Source organism: Lipophrys pholis (assembly GCF_963383615.2).
Source record: "Lipophrys pholis genome assembly, chromosome: 17".
NCBI lineage: Eukaryota > Metazoa > Chordata > Actinopteri > Blenniiformes > Blenniidae > Lipophrys > Lipophrys pholis.
This window is the reverse complement of record NC_137643.1, coordinates 7,846,002-7,863,182: the sequence shown is the minus strand read 5'-3', so window position 1 is coordinate 7,863,182 and position 17,181 is coordinate 7,846,002. Positions and strand designations below refer to the sequence as shown.

Sequence of the window (17,181 nt, the reverse complement as noted above, 5' to 3'; positions counted from 1 at the left end):
GTCTTGCACCACCAGCAAATAACAAGGATCAAAACTGCAAGGAAAGCACGATGACTCAGAAGTTTTATAGTATTTGGGAAAGACATTTGAAGTGCGGCGCAGACTTTCTCGCTTCCTCGGCAGCTGTCTGGGCTCCTGGCAGGTTTGGGCAGTCCAGCCTGAGAAATGATGAACGTGGAGAGCGGGTAGGCAGGCAGGCAGGCAGGCGAGGTGAGCGGGCCAGCTGTCTGGCGGCTGACAGTGCGGTCGTATTCAGATGGACTATCATTCGTGTATCAGATGACAGGCGCTGGAGTGAGACACAGTGCCGGCAGTGCTGTCTCTCTCTCCCCCCGTCAGCCGGTTGGGGCTGCTAGATAGCTGGAACTCATACATCCGTCAGCTGAAGCACTCCGGTTAGCCCACCAGCCACGGACAATGACAGTTTCCCTTGACAGACCCATTAGTCGCTCCTCCCCCTCCTCCCGCGTCCTCCTCTCGGACTCCCACTCCTCAGAAAGTTACAGTCGTCCTCGTGACGGAGTGGGACGGAGGAGAGGGATGTAGTTGTCGTGTGTAGCCCACGGCAACGCTTACCTATTTCATCCTCGCCGTCGTCCTCTTGGTGCCGGCGGCGGCGGCGGGGCGTAGATCACTGCATCAGTCCGTGTCTGCAGGGCTGATGTATGGACGGGACACAGTATCCTTGAGAGCTTGTTAAAGGTGATTGAGATGAATCAGTGATAAAAGGCTCAGAGCTTGTTGTGAGGAATTCACTGCACACTGCCATCATTAAAGAAGTTTTATCCCAAACAGAGATAAAAGTCTGAAAGAAAAGGGTATATTTTCTTGTAAAGATTATCTTTGATTCGTGGTACAGTTGAGCTTTTGTGAGGGAAAGTCACAGGAAGCCTGTATTAGTTGCTTGTTTTGTATTTTCTTCACCCTTTTTCCTGTTAGAATTAACTTTTAATGCTCGTGTAACAACAACAATCAGTTATTTTTATATTGCAGTGCTTGACACAAACAGAAAAAAATCAAGTCAGCAGCTTTAGTTTAGTTTTTTTTACTGCGCGTGTGCTTTAGCTCATTGTAAATCAGCGTGAAAAAATCGTTTCAATCCTCCTCAAGTTTCAGGTTAAGCAGTGGAAAAAGCCCAGGAAGTTTTGGAAGTTTTGTCGCAGCATAAATTGACAAGGGAAATAAACTGGTATTGATATTCTGAGGTGTTAAAAAGAGAAATTACTGTTACTTCAATCAGCGTAATATTTCAAAGCCGTCACTTCTGGATCCTGCAGTGAGATAAAGTCTGCAGTCCACAAAAAAAAAGAAAAAAAAAGAGGATATGTAATGACTGACACTGCAGGTTAGGATCGCAGGGGGCTGGAGCCCGTCCCAGCTAACGCAGGGTAAAAAGCAGGAGACACGCTGAGCAGGTTGCCCATTCATCACACGACTAATTGCTTCCTACAAGTGAGTCATGTAACTACTTGCAACACACACCATGATTATCACAGAAGCGGCTCCAAATGTTTCTGCCTGCAGATTCTTCCGTAACGTCAAACTATCTGCTGAGAATCTTTCAAACCCAAACAATTTGCAGTCTATTCTGATTATTGAGTGAAAATCTGTAAAGACCAAAGATTTCCTAATAGTCAGTTGACCTTGTCTCGATTACTGTGATAAATAGATGTTAGTCATATGTAAAGTAGATAAACACAGGAGTTTACAGCACGCATTAGGATACCTATGTCTTGTTTCATTTAAAAATCATACGGATTAATGTGCAAAATATAGAAATGAAACATCTAAAACTAGTAATGAAGAAACTGCAAATAGAGAAACATTTCAGGCTGAGTTGGTGTCACTTTTGTCCAGTGGGTGGCAGTAGTGAGCTCTGCCGGTTTGTTTCTATTTGATTAGTAAGTGTTGGGTCCTTTGTGTTGCGTTCACAAGCGTCTGTAAGTTGTGTTTCTTCCTCTCTTGTCGCACTGAGAACACACTTGACCCTAGATGGACTCACTTCATCACCCTGTGGTAGAAAGTGGTATTACATGGTGGGGTAACCTTGAGGTAGCTGGCTCACTAAAGTAAAGAATTACCACGGCACAATATATGAATGTTACAATTAAGGCCATTTTTAAGCAAAGAATCTTGCATATTGTATTTTTAAGTGAACCCAACTTCTCAAATGAACCAGATAGGAGCTTAAATATTTCGCAGTGAACACCTTTAGGTAATTGGAAAATCCCAGTATCATATACTTTATCTGAATCACAAAAGATAGCTTTAAAGTTTAAACTGTGAATGTCAATCATAAAACTGATTGAACAGAAAGGAGACAAGCGTTCTCGGAGACAGACCGGCATGCAGTGCCACAGATGAATACACAAAGTAGACAGAAGGAGAAGTTTATGAGATAAACCACATACTGTTCTTGTTCTGAGCTCACACATATTTACTCGTGTGTGTGTCCAGGGAGTGGTGACAGACGCCTCGCCCCAGACAGTGGCTCCTTCATCACAGGAGGTGGCTGGCCAGCAGCAACAGATCCAGGTGGACAGTGCCGCCGACCATGTTCCTGCTTACTCATACCAGTCCAAGTAAGTCGCTGCGTCTTTTAACCTTGTGGTTCTTCTGTAAGACACCCTGTTTATTCAAACGTCGTGTCAGTACGACATGAAGCAGGGGTGTCGAACGTGTGGCGCTCAGTGATGAAGCGGTCGAAATGAGCTAAGTATTTGTATTTCCTTACTGTCCTCTAGTAGATTTTCCAAGCTGAGTACTTAAGTATTAATTTTTCTGACAACCTTTCATATACATACCCTCAAAAATATCTGTATTTTCTGCTTTTTAAGTTTTCAAAACTGCCTCGTTATTGCTTTGAACCTCCAATAATGACAGTTAAGATTAAAAAGTAAAATGATTAGTCATCAATACTAAAGCTGCAATAGTTTAGCGATAAAAATTAATTCAAAGGAATTTCAAAGTTTTATATGAATTTCATTTAATACCCATTTCTGTCTGAAAATTATGATCCAAGTTGAATGATGATGTTTATCCATGTAGAAAAATACTATTCCAATAGCACTGACAATAATGTGTTTGTGAAACCGTGAAACATTCACGTTTGCTTTTTCTTTTCTACCTGATCACATTTCAAAACCTTTTTTACTTTTACTTAAGAAAAGTATATGAAGTAATTAACTTTAGATACTAAAGCATCGGTACTTTTGCCACTTATGTGACAGTTTGTAAAACCATCCATGTTAAAGGATGCAAACATCCTGTGTGGAAAGTTTTATGTTTGTATCAACATAAAACTTTCCACACAGAAAAAACTTCATTAAATGTCAACATTGTCATCATGTGATCACATTTCCCAGCTCTAAACAAAGGACAAATGTTGGAGTTGTTGGTATTTGTAGGATATTCTGAGATAATTTTTCCATTCTGGTTCAGTTTAGATGAAATTGGGTTTACGTTTGAATTGAGTTTGACTCTTCTCAGACAAAGAATGTATTTATAGGTATTGTTGAAGTGCTTTTTTAGTTACTGTGCTGCAGACAAAAGAAAAGGTCATTGTGTTATTGTTTAACTAAAGTACCAGAAAGACTCGACGTTATTTCATCCAGTAGCCGAGATCTCGGATGAATTGTCATAGTAAACAAAAAAGATTTTAATTAAACGTGAAGCTTGCAGAGGTGAGGGAATCTGCGTGAACTCTCCTCTCGTCTGCGGATCGTTTGAAGCGAGGGAATATTCCTCCAATCAGAATTTACGAGAGAAATTCAACCTGCTTTTGTTTGACAAATGTGTTTTTGTTAAGCGGCGCAAGACTCGACGCCAACAATAAAGAGGAACGAGAATGCGTGAACCAAGAAACGGCGGCGCCTTTTGCGAGCTGATTCAAATTATTTCTGGCTGCTGTTGTCGTTTTCTCGTCACTCTGCCGCCGCGTTTCTCGCTTCCTGACCCGATCACAACTCTTTAATGTGCGTCATTTCGCCCCGGCGCTCTGACTGAGCTGTCAGCGCTGCTGCTTTTCTGTGTGTGTAAAATTGTGCTTTGATTTTTAACTGCCCCTCCCCCCCCCCCCCCCTCTCTCTCTCTCTCTTTCATCAGATAGCATCGGCCTGAGCGAATGTTCCTGTGACAGCGTTGCCTTGAGACAGAAGGTGGCTGCACTGTGAATGTGAGGAAAAGAGAAAAGAAAGAGATTGCTTCCAGATTACCCAGGCACCAAAAAAAAAAAAAAAAAAAAAAAAGAGACAATTTTTTTCATTTCCTACCTGGCCTACGAGGAGAGAAAAAAAAAAAAGAATCAAGAAGGAGGCACAGAGAGCTGAGGAAGGGGATGGAGGAGGGAAAATAACTGGGCACAGTGCAAAGAAGTGAAATAGTTTAGTCTGGAAACCTGCCTGAAGGGCTTGGCTGAAGCTTGAAAAGTTTCTCAAAGAAAATTCTCAACCGGTTATAAAAAAAATAAAATAAAAAAAAAAAGGTGGAGAAAAAACGTTTAAAAAAAAAAAATTACAAAATATCAGAAAAGAAAAAAAAAAAGGTTGAATGCAGGTAGGTGATGAAGTTTATTTTGTAATTAGATGAGGGGAGTCAAGTTTGAGACACACACAGAGATTGTCTTCCTCAGATATTAAGCTACAGTTTCTTTTTCTGTCTTTTTTTTTTTTTTTTTTTTATGTTCTAGTGTTAAATCTTAGTTTTCTAGATATATTCAAAAACAAATTTGTTTTTGTTGTTTTCTTTTCTTTTTCTTGAATCTTCATGGCCTTAATTTGAAGGGCGCCAGAAACTTTTTTTTTAAAAAGTCTGACGTCCAGTTGGAGGAAAACAAAACAAACAAAATCAGTCTCTTGGACCACTTGGCGGGTGCAAGATACTGGATGAGTTGTTCTAAAGAGGAAAAAAAACAGAATCTATCACATAAGCTGTACAGATTTAATAGAGAAGAGCTTTTTTCTTTTCTTCATTAGAAGAAAACTTTGATAATTATTATGTCAGAGGTAACTAAGTGTCAGAAGAAAACAAAATGTCTGTTGGGGAAATAAATAGAAAAAAGACTTGGGGTGGGAGGGGGAGGTGAAGCTTTGAAGAGATTTTTTTTCACAATGAGGAAAAAAGAAAACATTAGAAAAAAATCAAACATGCTGCATTGTGGATGCAGTCTGTTGCAAATGCTGAACTTGTTTTTTATTATCATTATTATTTTACATGGCGAGACTTGCTGTCGATGACATTAGTGCTTTTTATCTGCCACATTTTACCTTTTTTATGAGCTTTAAGATGTTTTTAGCCCGCTTTGCTTGTCACACTGCGAAAAAAAAAAAAAAAAAAAGGATTTTAAAAAAGACGACAAAAAAAAAAAGATAAAATCAAACAAAAAAACAAAAAAAAACAACTACAGAATAATTTCTGGCAGTAAAATAAAAAATAAAAAAATTGTAGATTCAGTAGGAGCTTATGGTTTAAACCAATCAGTGCAAAAGCAATAGAAGAAATTGTTGACAATTTCTGTAGTCTTTCCTAGTTGTGGATCAAATGCAGCCCATGGATGGCCATTTTTATACCAAAGATGAAGAGACACTCTGAACCAGAGTTTTTTTTTTGTTTGTTTGTTTGTTTTCTTTTCATTTTTCAGTTTGATTTTGTTGTTGTTGATGATGATGATGATGTTGTTGTTGTTGATGTTAATGTTGATATTGTTGTTGTTGTTGCTGTTGTTGTTGTCAGCTTTTTCTTTTTTTTTTTCTTTCTTCTTTCAACTTGACCTTGATGGCCGGACCAGTCCTTACTTTTCCTTCGAACATGTTTTCTCATGCTTCATACACGCTTACACACACACACGCACACAGATTCACACATCAGACAGTATTTAAAAACCTGACCCAGCTGATGGCAGATCAACCGTCACCCACTCCGTCTCGTCGGATGACTCTCACTCACACTGTGGGCGCATTCCTCCTCCCTCTCCTTGGGATCCTGCAGGAAAAGCTTTCACAAACAAACTGGGGAAGGTTGATAGCTACACTCTGTGGATGTCGGCACGTTGCGCTGAGCGTTAGGGAGTTCTGTCCACCTATGTCTCCATCGCATTTTCGCCGCCCTCAAACCTCAGTGGGAGCCTCCCGCTGAAGCTTGGAGTGATTACCATGTCATCGCCACATAAGCCTCCTTTCTTTTCAGTCCATCTGTGCTTCGATCGTCAAATGAGTCATATTTTCTGCATGCTGTCCATAATGTTTTTATGTTTCTGATAATGATTGCATAAACTTTACGGCCCCTGATCCGCACTGGCTTCCCGTATCTGGACTGATTGACTTGTCATATGGCAGCAGCTTCGAACAACCATAGAAACAAGTGAAGATTCAAAAGCCAACACCTTAAAAGCTTTAAAAGGAGACACAAAACGTGTCCCTTGCTGTGTACAGACCCATGTGGAAACAGTGGACGGATTCTTGATGTTACTCTCTTGAACTTCGTCAATCTAAAGTTGTCGACTTTCAGAAATGTTCTAATTTCTTCTATTCTTTACTGAATTAGGAAGCAGGCAGATTTCTTTTGAAATATCTAGCTTGTTTTGCAGGTCACCTTTATAACTCAATGTGACTCTCACATGGTGTTGGAGAGTTTAAAGACTGGTTGATTGATGGTTTGTCCATGATAAAGGTCTATGGGGGACACCTTGGCTTCTCACCAACCATAACAAGATGATGACCCGTTCGCTGAGAGCCAGTTACCCCCTCGGTCGTCCCAATTTGTTGCACAAATAAGCCCGTCTCATGCAATCTGGCCTCTCCGTCCTGGAGCCGCATGAGGTTTTCAGTGACTTCATCTCTGAGGATTGTCGCCTGTGAGACGACGACCATTTCTGCTGGCGTTACAGCGGCCCGCTGTGTGACTGCGCTGCTCGCCCATGCTCCCCCACTCTGCCCAGAACCGGTGGCGCTACGGCACTAAAAGGCCCCCCGCTTCACTGGCACCATTAATGTGCCATGGCCAAGGCAGCCTCCTTTGCTCTCATTTTCAGTCTCTGTCATTCTCTTCCCGCCGTCCCCCTCTCTCACGCTCTTTCTGAGGTTTCTTCTCTTTATTGGATGGTGCAGAAGCAGAACCACAAACCAATTTCAGTCACTCTCCCAATGAGGCTTGACGGGCCCAATTTGTCTCCCTCTGGGGCAATGGGATCCACTCCAGTGTCCCTCAAAAGACCCTTCTCTTCCCGACAGAGGGGGCGCTTTTTGTTTGGTGACAATTGCAACTGAGCTCTCGCAGTTTGTGCGACTCTCTCAACCCCAGTGCTGCCGAGCGTACAGCAAACTGTGACGTCATGCGTGGTGGTGTCCGTGAGTAACAATCAAATTGTACATTGAGTGCCTTTTAACTAAGCTTCCAAATGATTCCAAATGATCGGTGTCATCGTTGATAAAGCACATGAAGGAGCTTGTCGTGAATTGGTTGTGCTGCAGAACTATTAAAGCTACTCTATGGTGCTAAAGATGAAGCTGCGTCTGGCTTCTGCCTTCCTCGTGTTTGGTGATCTCTGTGACGAGCCGGCCACTGGGGATCCTTTGGCCATGAACTCGGTCTGACCCGGCCACCTGTCCACTTGACAACACAAAAACAAACAAACAGGTTCCAGAAGCCATATTTTTTTTCCTTTCATCATACTCTAAATACCTGTAGTACGTTCTCGTCTTCCATACACGAGCGGAGGCCAACGAGCCACATGTGTCTCTCAGACCGAAGGACTTTTTAGTGTTTTGTTGTCCAATCAAATCAACACGCGTCCCTTCTCGCCTTATCTGATCTGCCATTCAACATCTGCTTTCACTCGTCGCGTGGCTGCGATCAGCTCTTATCTCCCAGCGAGTAAGTCTCCACGTTACAGGCTAACAACTGACAAATGTTGGGCTTTAGGAACCCGCGGATGTGCCAACTCGGCTCATCTGTTTGCGATTGCTTCGTGAGCTCGCTGTTGCTTTTCCGAATCGATTTCAAGTGTCCTGATGAAACGACAGAGCTGCTACTCTTTGACCAGGTCTAAGCTAGTGTATGTGCGTGTATGTGTGTTGGTTCAACTTCTGTCCGATGGTTCGACTTCTTTTATCAACACGCCTAAATCCAAGTTCTCCAGATTCTTTGCTGTCGTTTTGTTGAACAAGTTGGACGTTTTCAAGCTTAACATGAGTCATAATGCAGAAATTGCACATCAGAGGGCAGAGTGTTCGACGAAAAAGCCTGCGATTCAACAGTGACGCCATTATGGGAAATAGGATGATAAATACCCAAGAGATTATGAAAGACATGCACAACAAAGAACATCAACTCTATTTTGCTAATGTAGATTCAAGAAAGAAAAGGATGGAGAGGCAGGTGTGTGCTACTGCTGCACAGGACCAATATTTCATGTAGATCTGAAAGATTACCCAACAAAAAGAAATGGCTTTGTTCTTAATAGCACAATGGCATAATGTACCTTTTCAGAATACAAATATCGTCTCCAAAGTGTACAGAGGGCATGCCTGCAATTCTAAGAAGGCTGGAGCAGAAATGTGCTCGCAGTCAGCCCATGTGTCAGCACAAACCAGGAGCCAGGAGAGAAAGTATGTGTAAAAAAAAAAAAAAAAAAAAGAGGGAGAGAAAGAGAGGCAGGAATCATTAGCTCCTTGTTGCCGGGCAGAAGTGGTCCCAGCCTGGAGTTTCTCTTGTCTTCATGCGGCGGTGCGCTCCCCCGTACTGGACTCCAGCAGGTGACCAGCATGACCCACCGCTAATTAGAAACGAATTCTGTCCCTCTCCCGACGCCATTCCACCAACGCAGAGTCCTCTTCCACCGCACAGCTGCTCATCGCTTCCTACCTCGCTCGGCCTCGGGTTTTGTTGTTGACACACCTCGCCGTCGCTCCACCAGACATCATCGGTCCCGTCGTCTTGCCTTCATCTTTCCTCAAGTTCACTTTGGCAATCTGTCCAGCTTTTGGCGGGACTATAAAGACAGTCCAGCTTGTTGCTCTTTAACCAGAATTGCAGGACCCTCAGACCCAGGATACTCACATTACTTTTCGCATGTTTCACTAATCAAAAGACAAAAAGTGCAATGTGTGCATGTGCATGAAGGAACCCTGGAGGGGTTGCCACTCATTGGCAATTTTCAAGCATCGATCATTTCCAGAATGTGACAGATCGGATGTTTTTTGCTTGCATAGCTTCAGTGACAGAAGCCCCCAGACAGTCGGGTCAGTTCCTCTGTGCTCTCTCAGCAGGCAGCAGATTGGGGGGGGGGGGTTGTCCTTCTTGATGTTATTTACCGTTGTCTGCTGCTGCAGTATCTGTGGTAAAGTTTATGCAATCGTACATTAAGAATATAGGAATTAGTCTCAAGAATATTTTTGTGATTAATCATTTATCTGTTATCTATTTACTGGCAATGCAGTAAATCTCACTGATCTGATGCCCCTGGTGAAATGTATTCACAGGTTTAGAGGTTTGTCTTGTTTTTTTTTTACATCCTCTATTTGAGGATTTCATGAGGAAACAAAACTATACATTTCGACTTCTGCTTCAACCTCAGTCTCCTTCGGATGACTCCACGCACTCGACGACGTAGCCGAGCTTCTGCGAGAAGCAGTGATCAGTCTTTCCAGGCGAGGCGCTTTATTCCACTGCCTTTTTGAACAAAACAGAGCTCCCGACTCATCCCTCACTCATTTCTCACCATCACTGCCGCCATCCCTGAATCCGGCATGCTCCAGAAAGTCATCCATGTCGTGTGGCTCCCCAACAAACTGGAGCAAAACTCATAAGATGGATCACATGTCATCCTTCCGCCGTCGCAAAATGTGGATTCATCGCAGCCATTTGCATTGATTCTCGTCTGTTAGGAAAACAGTCGTTCAGAGTTACTCTTGCAGACTCTCTTGCAGTATAAAGGAGAAGTGCGGCTCAATAACTCATCACAGAGCAGCACACACTCTCCACACGTATGTGATGCGGTGGGAAAATTGCTCAAACCGTGCTCAAACCACCCACCCACCTCCCCTGCCCAAGAGCGAGGTCCTGTGTTTTTAATTGATGCCTCGGTTCACCTTTGATGAGAGCTATTGATTGGCCACGCAACCCCGAGAGCGCAGCCACTCAGCCAGCCAGCAGAGCATTTGCAGAGTTCAAACATCTCTCCGAGAAACACAGAATCCACTGATTACTAGGAAACGGCCGACCAAAATTTGATCGAGACCGCCAGCACCGAACGCGTGTTGGGCGTGGGACTCGCTTAGCAGGTTTTAAAACAAAGAGGAACTATTTATTAGGACAGCAGAGCGGTTTTTATTTCTTTATTTTTTTTTCCTCTCGTTTTCTTGTTTGTTTTTATTTTCACTTTCCTTTGTTTTGGCGCAGAGGAGGACATGGTCACGCCTCGCACACACGCTGCTCAGTGTGTGTGATCTTTGAGAAACTATCTGTACATCTGTGGATGTTAGGGTTTGACTTGGGTTTTATGAGTTGTTTTTTTTTCCCTCTCTCTCTCTCTGATGAAGCTTTCAATAAAAAAAAATGTGGAAAAAAAGCACAGAGGAGTGCCGTCTTCTTTCTATCTGCATCTGAAACGATTGTTATCACATGCGATTATTGTGGGAACATTTATTATGCACTGAGCATCCTCTGAGGATCACACACACACACATAAGACACACCATCGTCCCCAAAGCCTATTATCTATATGACTAAATTGCAGTGGGAAGGAAGAGGAAGCCCTGTTATTACCATCCCGGCTGATGGCACCTGCTGTGCGTTGACCTTGGCCCCTCACATCCTCTCATAATTACAGCCCTTGCAAATGGAGCTAATACCTCTCGATGGGATTTCCCTCATCACAGCTCACATGCACTTGATTGGGCGTAAAGTGGTCATAATCAAAGATGGAGGAGTCTGCCTGAGGAGGAAGTGGATCGATGGCAATCAATCTTCCTCTTCACTCTCATTTAGGCCCAATCAATTGCTGTCCTTGTCGCCTCCGAGGACACCTGTACCGTCGATACCGCGGGCGCGTCGTAGCCGCCGTCGAGGACGTCGCTACAAGATCGAGGCGACGGGACCAGCACGCCAAGACAAAGGAGGTGTGCGGCTGATGGGCTCGGGTTGAGTGTGTGCATGCAAGTCTGCAGCTTCCTGCCTGCATCTGCTGATCTGTGATAATACGGAAAATGCCCGAGTGCTCAGCGGAGATAACTGTCGATGTGGGACATTTACGGCAATTTGAAACATTTTGCTTCCCTGAGAGAGTCTTTGGAGGCGCTGTGATTTCTCTCCACTGCACACTGTATGGCTGCAAAATCTGGGGGAAAAAATGCAGTGGGATCCTTTATTGAGTGAAATGCCACAGATTGAATCTCTCTCCCTCGGAGCCGAGCAGCCGCCTTATCAGGACTTATAGAGATGTAACAGCCGAGCACCACAAGGGTGCAGCATACCAACACAGATGTTATCTTGTGTGTGCATTTCACAGAGGAATGAGGGCCTACTTGCACACACACACACACACACACACACACACACACACACACATACACACACACACAGGCACACACACAGGCACACTTACATGCATGCTCACAACACTGGATACAGATTAAGGACGTCTCCACTGGGGGAACCTCAACACAACCAGCTTTCCCATCAAGCGTTTTGCCATCTGCTCCCTGTATACGAAGATTAGGAACGAAGCACATGAATTATACCGATCCAACTTACAAATTGTTTGATTGATGTGTATTTTTATAGGATAAACATTCTCTCTCCTGGATGCAGCTTTGTGTGTTGATAAGTGTGTCGATAAGTGCGTAAATCTAGGCAATTGTAAATTATGTGAAGACAGATGAGACCAGCATCCATTTAAACGTGGAGAGATGAGTGAGTGTTTTTGCAGCGAAATGCAAAACAGTAACACTCTATTGCTATTGCCCTTGTGTAATGAACGGAACTTGCGGGTCAGAAAATAAGTGCCACTAATTAGCTTCACCCATTATTTTGGTTGTAAAGGTTATCAATTTGCCTCCAACAAGTGATCGGCGCAGACCTGTGGGGGCGACGAGGTTTCGCGTCTCGGCCAGTTGAACACAATCGATTTTATTTACAGACCAATTAAAAACGGGGGATTTCACTAAAATTGGCTTGAGTAGGACTGGGGGCCTTTAATGACCCCCAGTGTCCACGTGCACGCCGAGCGGGTTTTTCCAATCATTAAATCTGTCGTCATCAGCACACACACAAGCACACACACACACACACACACACACACACACCAGGTGCTTCACTTGCTTATTGAAATACACTCCATGGAGTGAGATATAATTAACTAGAGGGGTATCTGCACTGATGGGCTAAAATCTAATGAGCACCTAAGGCACATTAGAGAGAGAACAATGGTCTGCAACCTGCGGCTCTGCACTAGCTCTGGGAAGCATCATGTGTAAACAAACATTTCTGGATTCAAAATTATTTGCACAGCAACTTGATTCTTACCTCAAGGCGACAAATGTGACATATAAATTCGTACTTCAAAAGATTGTCAACTAAAATCTGCACTTTTCCCTAAACGTGTTTCCAACTGCGCCTCTCTGAAAGATGGCCCTGAATAAATAAAAGAGACCTATCGGCTAAAAAAAAAAATTAATTGAAGAGAGACGTTTTCTTTTATTGTCAACAATGCTGGTTTGCTGGTTTGTCTGTATGTCTGTAGCTAAATGTTTAAAACTAGAGAGAGACTGCTGGATACAATGGTTAGACGACTAAAATGGCTTTAAAAGGTTAAACAACTAAAATGGCTAAACCATCTGGAAAGGCTTAAATGTCTAAAAGTGGCAAGAAATGTGAAACAGTTGAACTCACCAAACTGTGTCGTAAACTGAAGGACAAAGTCAATTTTTCCAAGAGATTTTTAAAAAGATGCCGAACACAAACCAAAATATTTGTTATTCAAACGATCATTGTCTTGTGATTGATGATAAACAGACCATCTCAAGGCCGACTCTCGACTGTTATGCTGTTGTTGTGAAACAGTGTGATTTCCTAAACCGTGTTATTTTACCAGCGCTGGTCTGGCTTACAAAATATTTTTGTTTACGAAATGACTCCTCCATTAATTTTCCGAGGGGGTTGACAGGTTTACAAGCTGTGTTATGTTCATTTTGAAGGTTAAACGTGTTTCTTTAGTTGGAGATGATTTTTCTTTGGGGGGGGGTGGGTTGGAAGGTGGGCAAGAATACCTTTTTTAATCATAAATCGTCAAGGACACCGATTTAGGATGAAGTAATATATCTGTGTATGCACCTAGAACCTCCAGCTGATTGTGGAACTTGAGCAGATACGCCTGCACGAAGCAGCCAGAGCGGCAGTCAGAGCGGCAGTCAGATGGCCTCGATGGCTGGAGGTTAAAGAACTTTCAGGTAAGAACCACACTGAAGCTCACTACACACATCCACAGCTTGTACCTGCTAACATCCCATTTCACCACGTCACTCCAGTGTTTGAGGAGCTTAACTAACTGGAGAATCGAGGTGATTTATAATCAGTTTTTATCTGATGAACTCGGTTGAATTATTTTCACTTGTCAATTTACTGAGGTTTTTTTTTTTATTCAATTTTTTTGAAGTAATTAAATGAGTACTTCTCAAAGCAATTCAGTCGGGTCAAGTGGACTTGGTCTTGTGTCTTGGAAGCTTTTCCAGCAGTCCTCGCTGTTTCAAGACGAGGCACGCTCGTCTAGTATACTATAAACAGCACCCACTAGTGGCCCTACATAGATTTCAGCATTTCTGCTATTTACATGTAAACGGACACAGTTTTCAAAACGTTCTCACCTGAAACATTGTCGGGGTAAACAGGCCCTAATTGAACGGTGAAGATCTCAGATAGTTAAAGTCTTTGGCTGCGTCCCCCAAGGATTCATGTCAATAGACCACAGGACTCTGGGGGTGAACCATTGATGATGGAGTCGCATTGGGTTTAAAAGACGTCCACTGTTGGAATAATCTTACGAAAGGTTATCACATTCATTGTACCAACATTCTTTCTCATCTGCTACGACTTGTATTTCTCCACTGTGAACTTTTATGGTAAGGAGGAATGTGGTCTGCAGATGGGAAGTCCTTGTAATAAGATAAGAGGACCCCTGTGATCTATTATGATAAGGAGAAGTGGTCAGCAAATGGTGAAGTGTTGTGTTTTCAGATGGGAGGAACCCTAATAAATGGAGAGGAAATGGCAGAGGTTTTTCAGAGCGGGTTGGAGATTTGTACCTGAAACATCTCTCTGTCCGTTTCTCCTCATGAGTAAAACCAAATCTTAACTTGTGTGTGTTCTGTCTTGCAGATTTAATAAATGTTCAGAGGTTGGACCTGACATCCACTGTGACTTATTAAGGCCTTTTGGATCTGGATTACAAAATGTCTTTCGCAAAATACAAGATTGATATAAACCGGACCCTCAATTCGAGGTAAGTCTTTCCAACTTTCAGGTGGACAGCTTGTCCAACACACAAGAGAGACACAGAAGAAAATGTCAAACAACTCATCTAAACTAAACTGACGACCTGGCAGAAAAAACCAGACCAGTTCAGTCAGGAGGAAAACAAAACAGATGGGTCAAGAACTTATCAGAGGGGGAGCTTACCCACCATGAAAAGGAGGTCGTAGCAAAAAGGCCGAGGGCGACGTGTACACGACTAGGTTTTCATGTGAAAAGGCAAAGTTAGATTACATTTTGGGTGTCCACTTACACCAAACAACCAAGAAAGACGGTTGAACATTGACAGCGTGCCGTTCTCGGCGTGCGTTTGTAGGTGGTTGTATTACACAAACACATAAACTCACTAGTGGCCACACTTAAACGACTTTGTTTTTTCAGCATTACTGTTTATCCAGCAATCACTTTGCCATCTAAATGTAAAATCTGAAACAAGATCGCAAAGAAAAAAAACTTTGTCATGTGAATGCAGCCTATGGTTTGCCATGACACCAGAGCTATCACCTGTAGTCCAGCTCACCACAGCGACTGGGATTAAAGGAAAACCATCAACATTAATCTGAACTGTGGATACTGTCTTCTCCCCCTCTTCCAACCTCCAAGAGAGAAAAGCGGTGAATCTTCCAAGCAAAGGCCGTGGTACGACTCTCCTCCCAGCACTCACTCCTAGTCTAAACCGGTCCCTGACCCTCCTCCTCCTCTTCCTCAGGGCTGACGACTATCCTCTCACTTTGCAGGACCGGCCACAGTAAGATCAAACTGGGATGTATGTTGAACTAAAATCAGGTATAAGCAGATATAAGTCACCGGACTGAAGTCATTTCACCTTGTCGACCTTCTTCTTTCACTCAACTTTCCTGTTTTGGTTCAGTCTGGCTGTTTGAATTAGGGCACAGCTGTTTTCATTAAACATGTCGTTGGGCTCCTACGCAGCACCGAGGCTCAGACTGCACACTGCTGCGTAATGGAGCATTTCTCAGTCGTAGAGCCTGATACTTCTGTCAAAAGTGTAAATATTTGCCTTACGTCTGACTCCAGCTAAAGGCTAACGTAACACTGTTTAAAAAAAATATTAGCATTTTTCACAACTTTTACATGTAAATATAAGATTTTCAGCTTGTTGTAGAGTTAACGAGCATTAGTGTCTAAAATAAAAAAAAAATGTAAAAAACGATGTGTTTTTTCCAGCCTCATCAAATTTGCCGCTTTAGCTTTAATTGACATACAAGGCGCCAACATCTTTGCCAGATGTGCTTCCCGCGCCATCGAGAAAACAAATGGGAAACACGGGTGTCTTGCCCCCCCAACCCCCCCCCCCCGGTCCACAATAGAGTCCCATGTGGCGGCACACTTATTCAGACAGCAGCTCCATTTCAATATTTCAGTGATGAATTACTATCATTGTGCTGCAGGGTTCGGGAGCGCGGCCAAAGCCTATACAAGTTTTCAATGACATTAGTGGAACAATTGTATCCCAGGAGATGGTGAGGGCTGCACACTAGACATTGTTCCCCAGGTGGCACTGGAGCGGGCCGGTGTCGAGGGTCCAGCCCGGCTCTCAATACACTCGTGACAATAGGTGTTAATTCAGGCTACGTAAAAAAAGAAAAAAAAGCATGACATTAGTGTGATTATCCCACTTTGCCCTTAACAGGTTAACATTTATTTCTCTACTCCCAGTTTGCCCTAGATTGTGTGAAGTGCTTGTGATGAATCCCTCCACACAACCTGCTTGAAACTATCAGTTTATAAATACATTTAATTGTAGGTGATATATTCATTACTGACTTGACAGCACCACGGTGGAAAAATAGAACCTTATTACAGTTGTTTGCGACATCCCTAAAAATGTAATTTTTTTGATGGTTACATAAAAGAGAAACAAATTTGTTTAGAAAATAAATGTTCTAGTGTTAGTGACATGAGGTGATCCGTCTCTTTGATATTGATCATTAATATTGATAGAAACTCATTTACACACTAAAGACCAAAAAACAACCTGCAAGAAAAACAGAAATCAAATGAACTGGCAATATGCAGATAGCTCTAAAAATGTTAATTTAGTGCTTTAAATATCTCGCGGAGGCTTCAGGTATCGGCTTATGTTGCTTTCTAGAGGAATAAATAAGTTCAGGCATAATAAGGTGCTTGTCTTCTAGTACACACTGAAATATTAACCATTATGGAAACCGCTTTGGATGATGATGAAGTCAGAGAGAAACAGCAAATCTACAAAAACGAATGTAACCAGCTTGTGGAAACTTAAGTCATTTGTGATTGTCTTAGGTCTCGTTTACGCAACGTTTTGACATGAAAAGGCATCGTTTTTGCATTTTCATTCACTAAAAGTTTTGCTTTCACTGTGCAAAGCTTTAAAAACGACGTCTGTTTCCATGGAAATGGCAGAAGTGATGACACACGCACGCAGAGAACAGCAAGACCATGGGATGATCGGGCAGTTCGCGTCAAATCATTTTAACAGGCTGCATTTAGAAAACACAAATATGAACCTGACTGAATCACTGACTCACAGTGAGGAGTGTGATATCGTACCTGCTGGTTTACTGTGGCACAGTAAAAACAATTTACAGTCAGTCAAACACCACCTTTGTTCGTGTTGTTTGTAAATTAAAATCAGCATTTCTGCCGAGTGCCGTTGAC

The 17,181-nt window shown here is 42.8% G+C and overlaps 1 protein-coding gene across 7 annotated transcripts in view; it reads left to right on the top strand.

Moving 5' to 3' along the window:
* The window catches only part of LOC308122773 (RNA-binding motif, single-stranded-interacting protein 3), a 291,407-nt gene extending 286,091 nt beyond the window's left edge, over positions 1-5,316 (top strand). For 6 of the 7 annotated variants that reach the window (XM_080484833.1, XM_080484834.1, XM_080484835.1 and 3 more), the window contains 2 exons: positions 2,458-2,582; positions 4,105-5,316. In XM_080484833.1, coding sequence (XP_080340959.1) covers positions 2,458-2,582; positions 4,105-4,108 — 129 coding nt within the window. In that variant the 3' untranslated portion in view covers positions 4,109-5,316. The remainder of the gene's footprint in view (positions 1-2,457; positions 2,583-4,104) is intronic. The other variant, XM_080484839.1, reaches the window with a different exon arrangement.
* Positions 5,317-17,181: the final 11,865 nt, after the last annotated feature.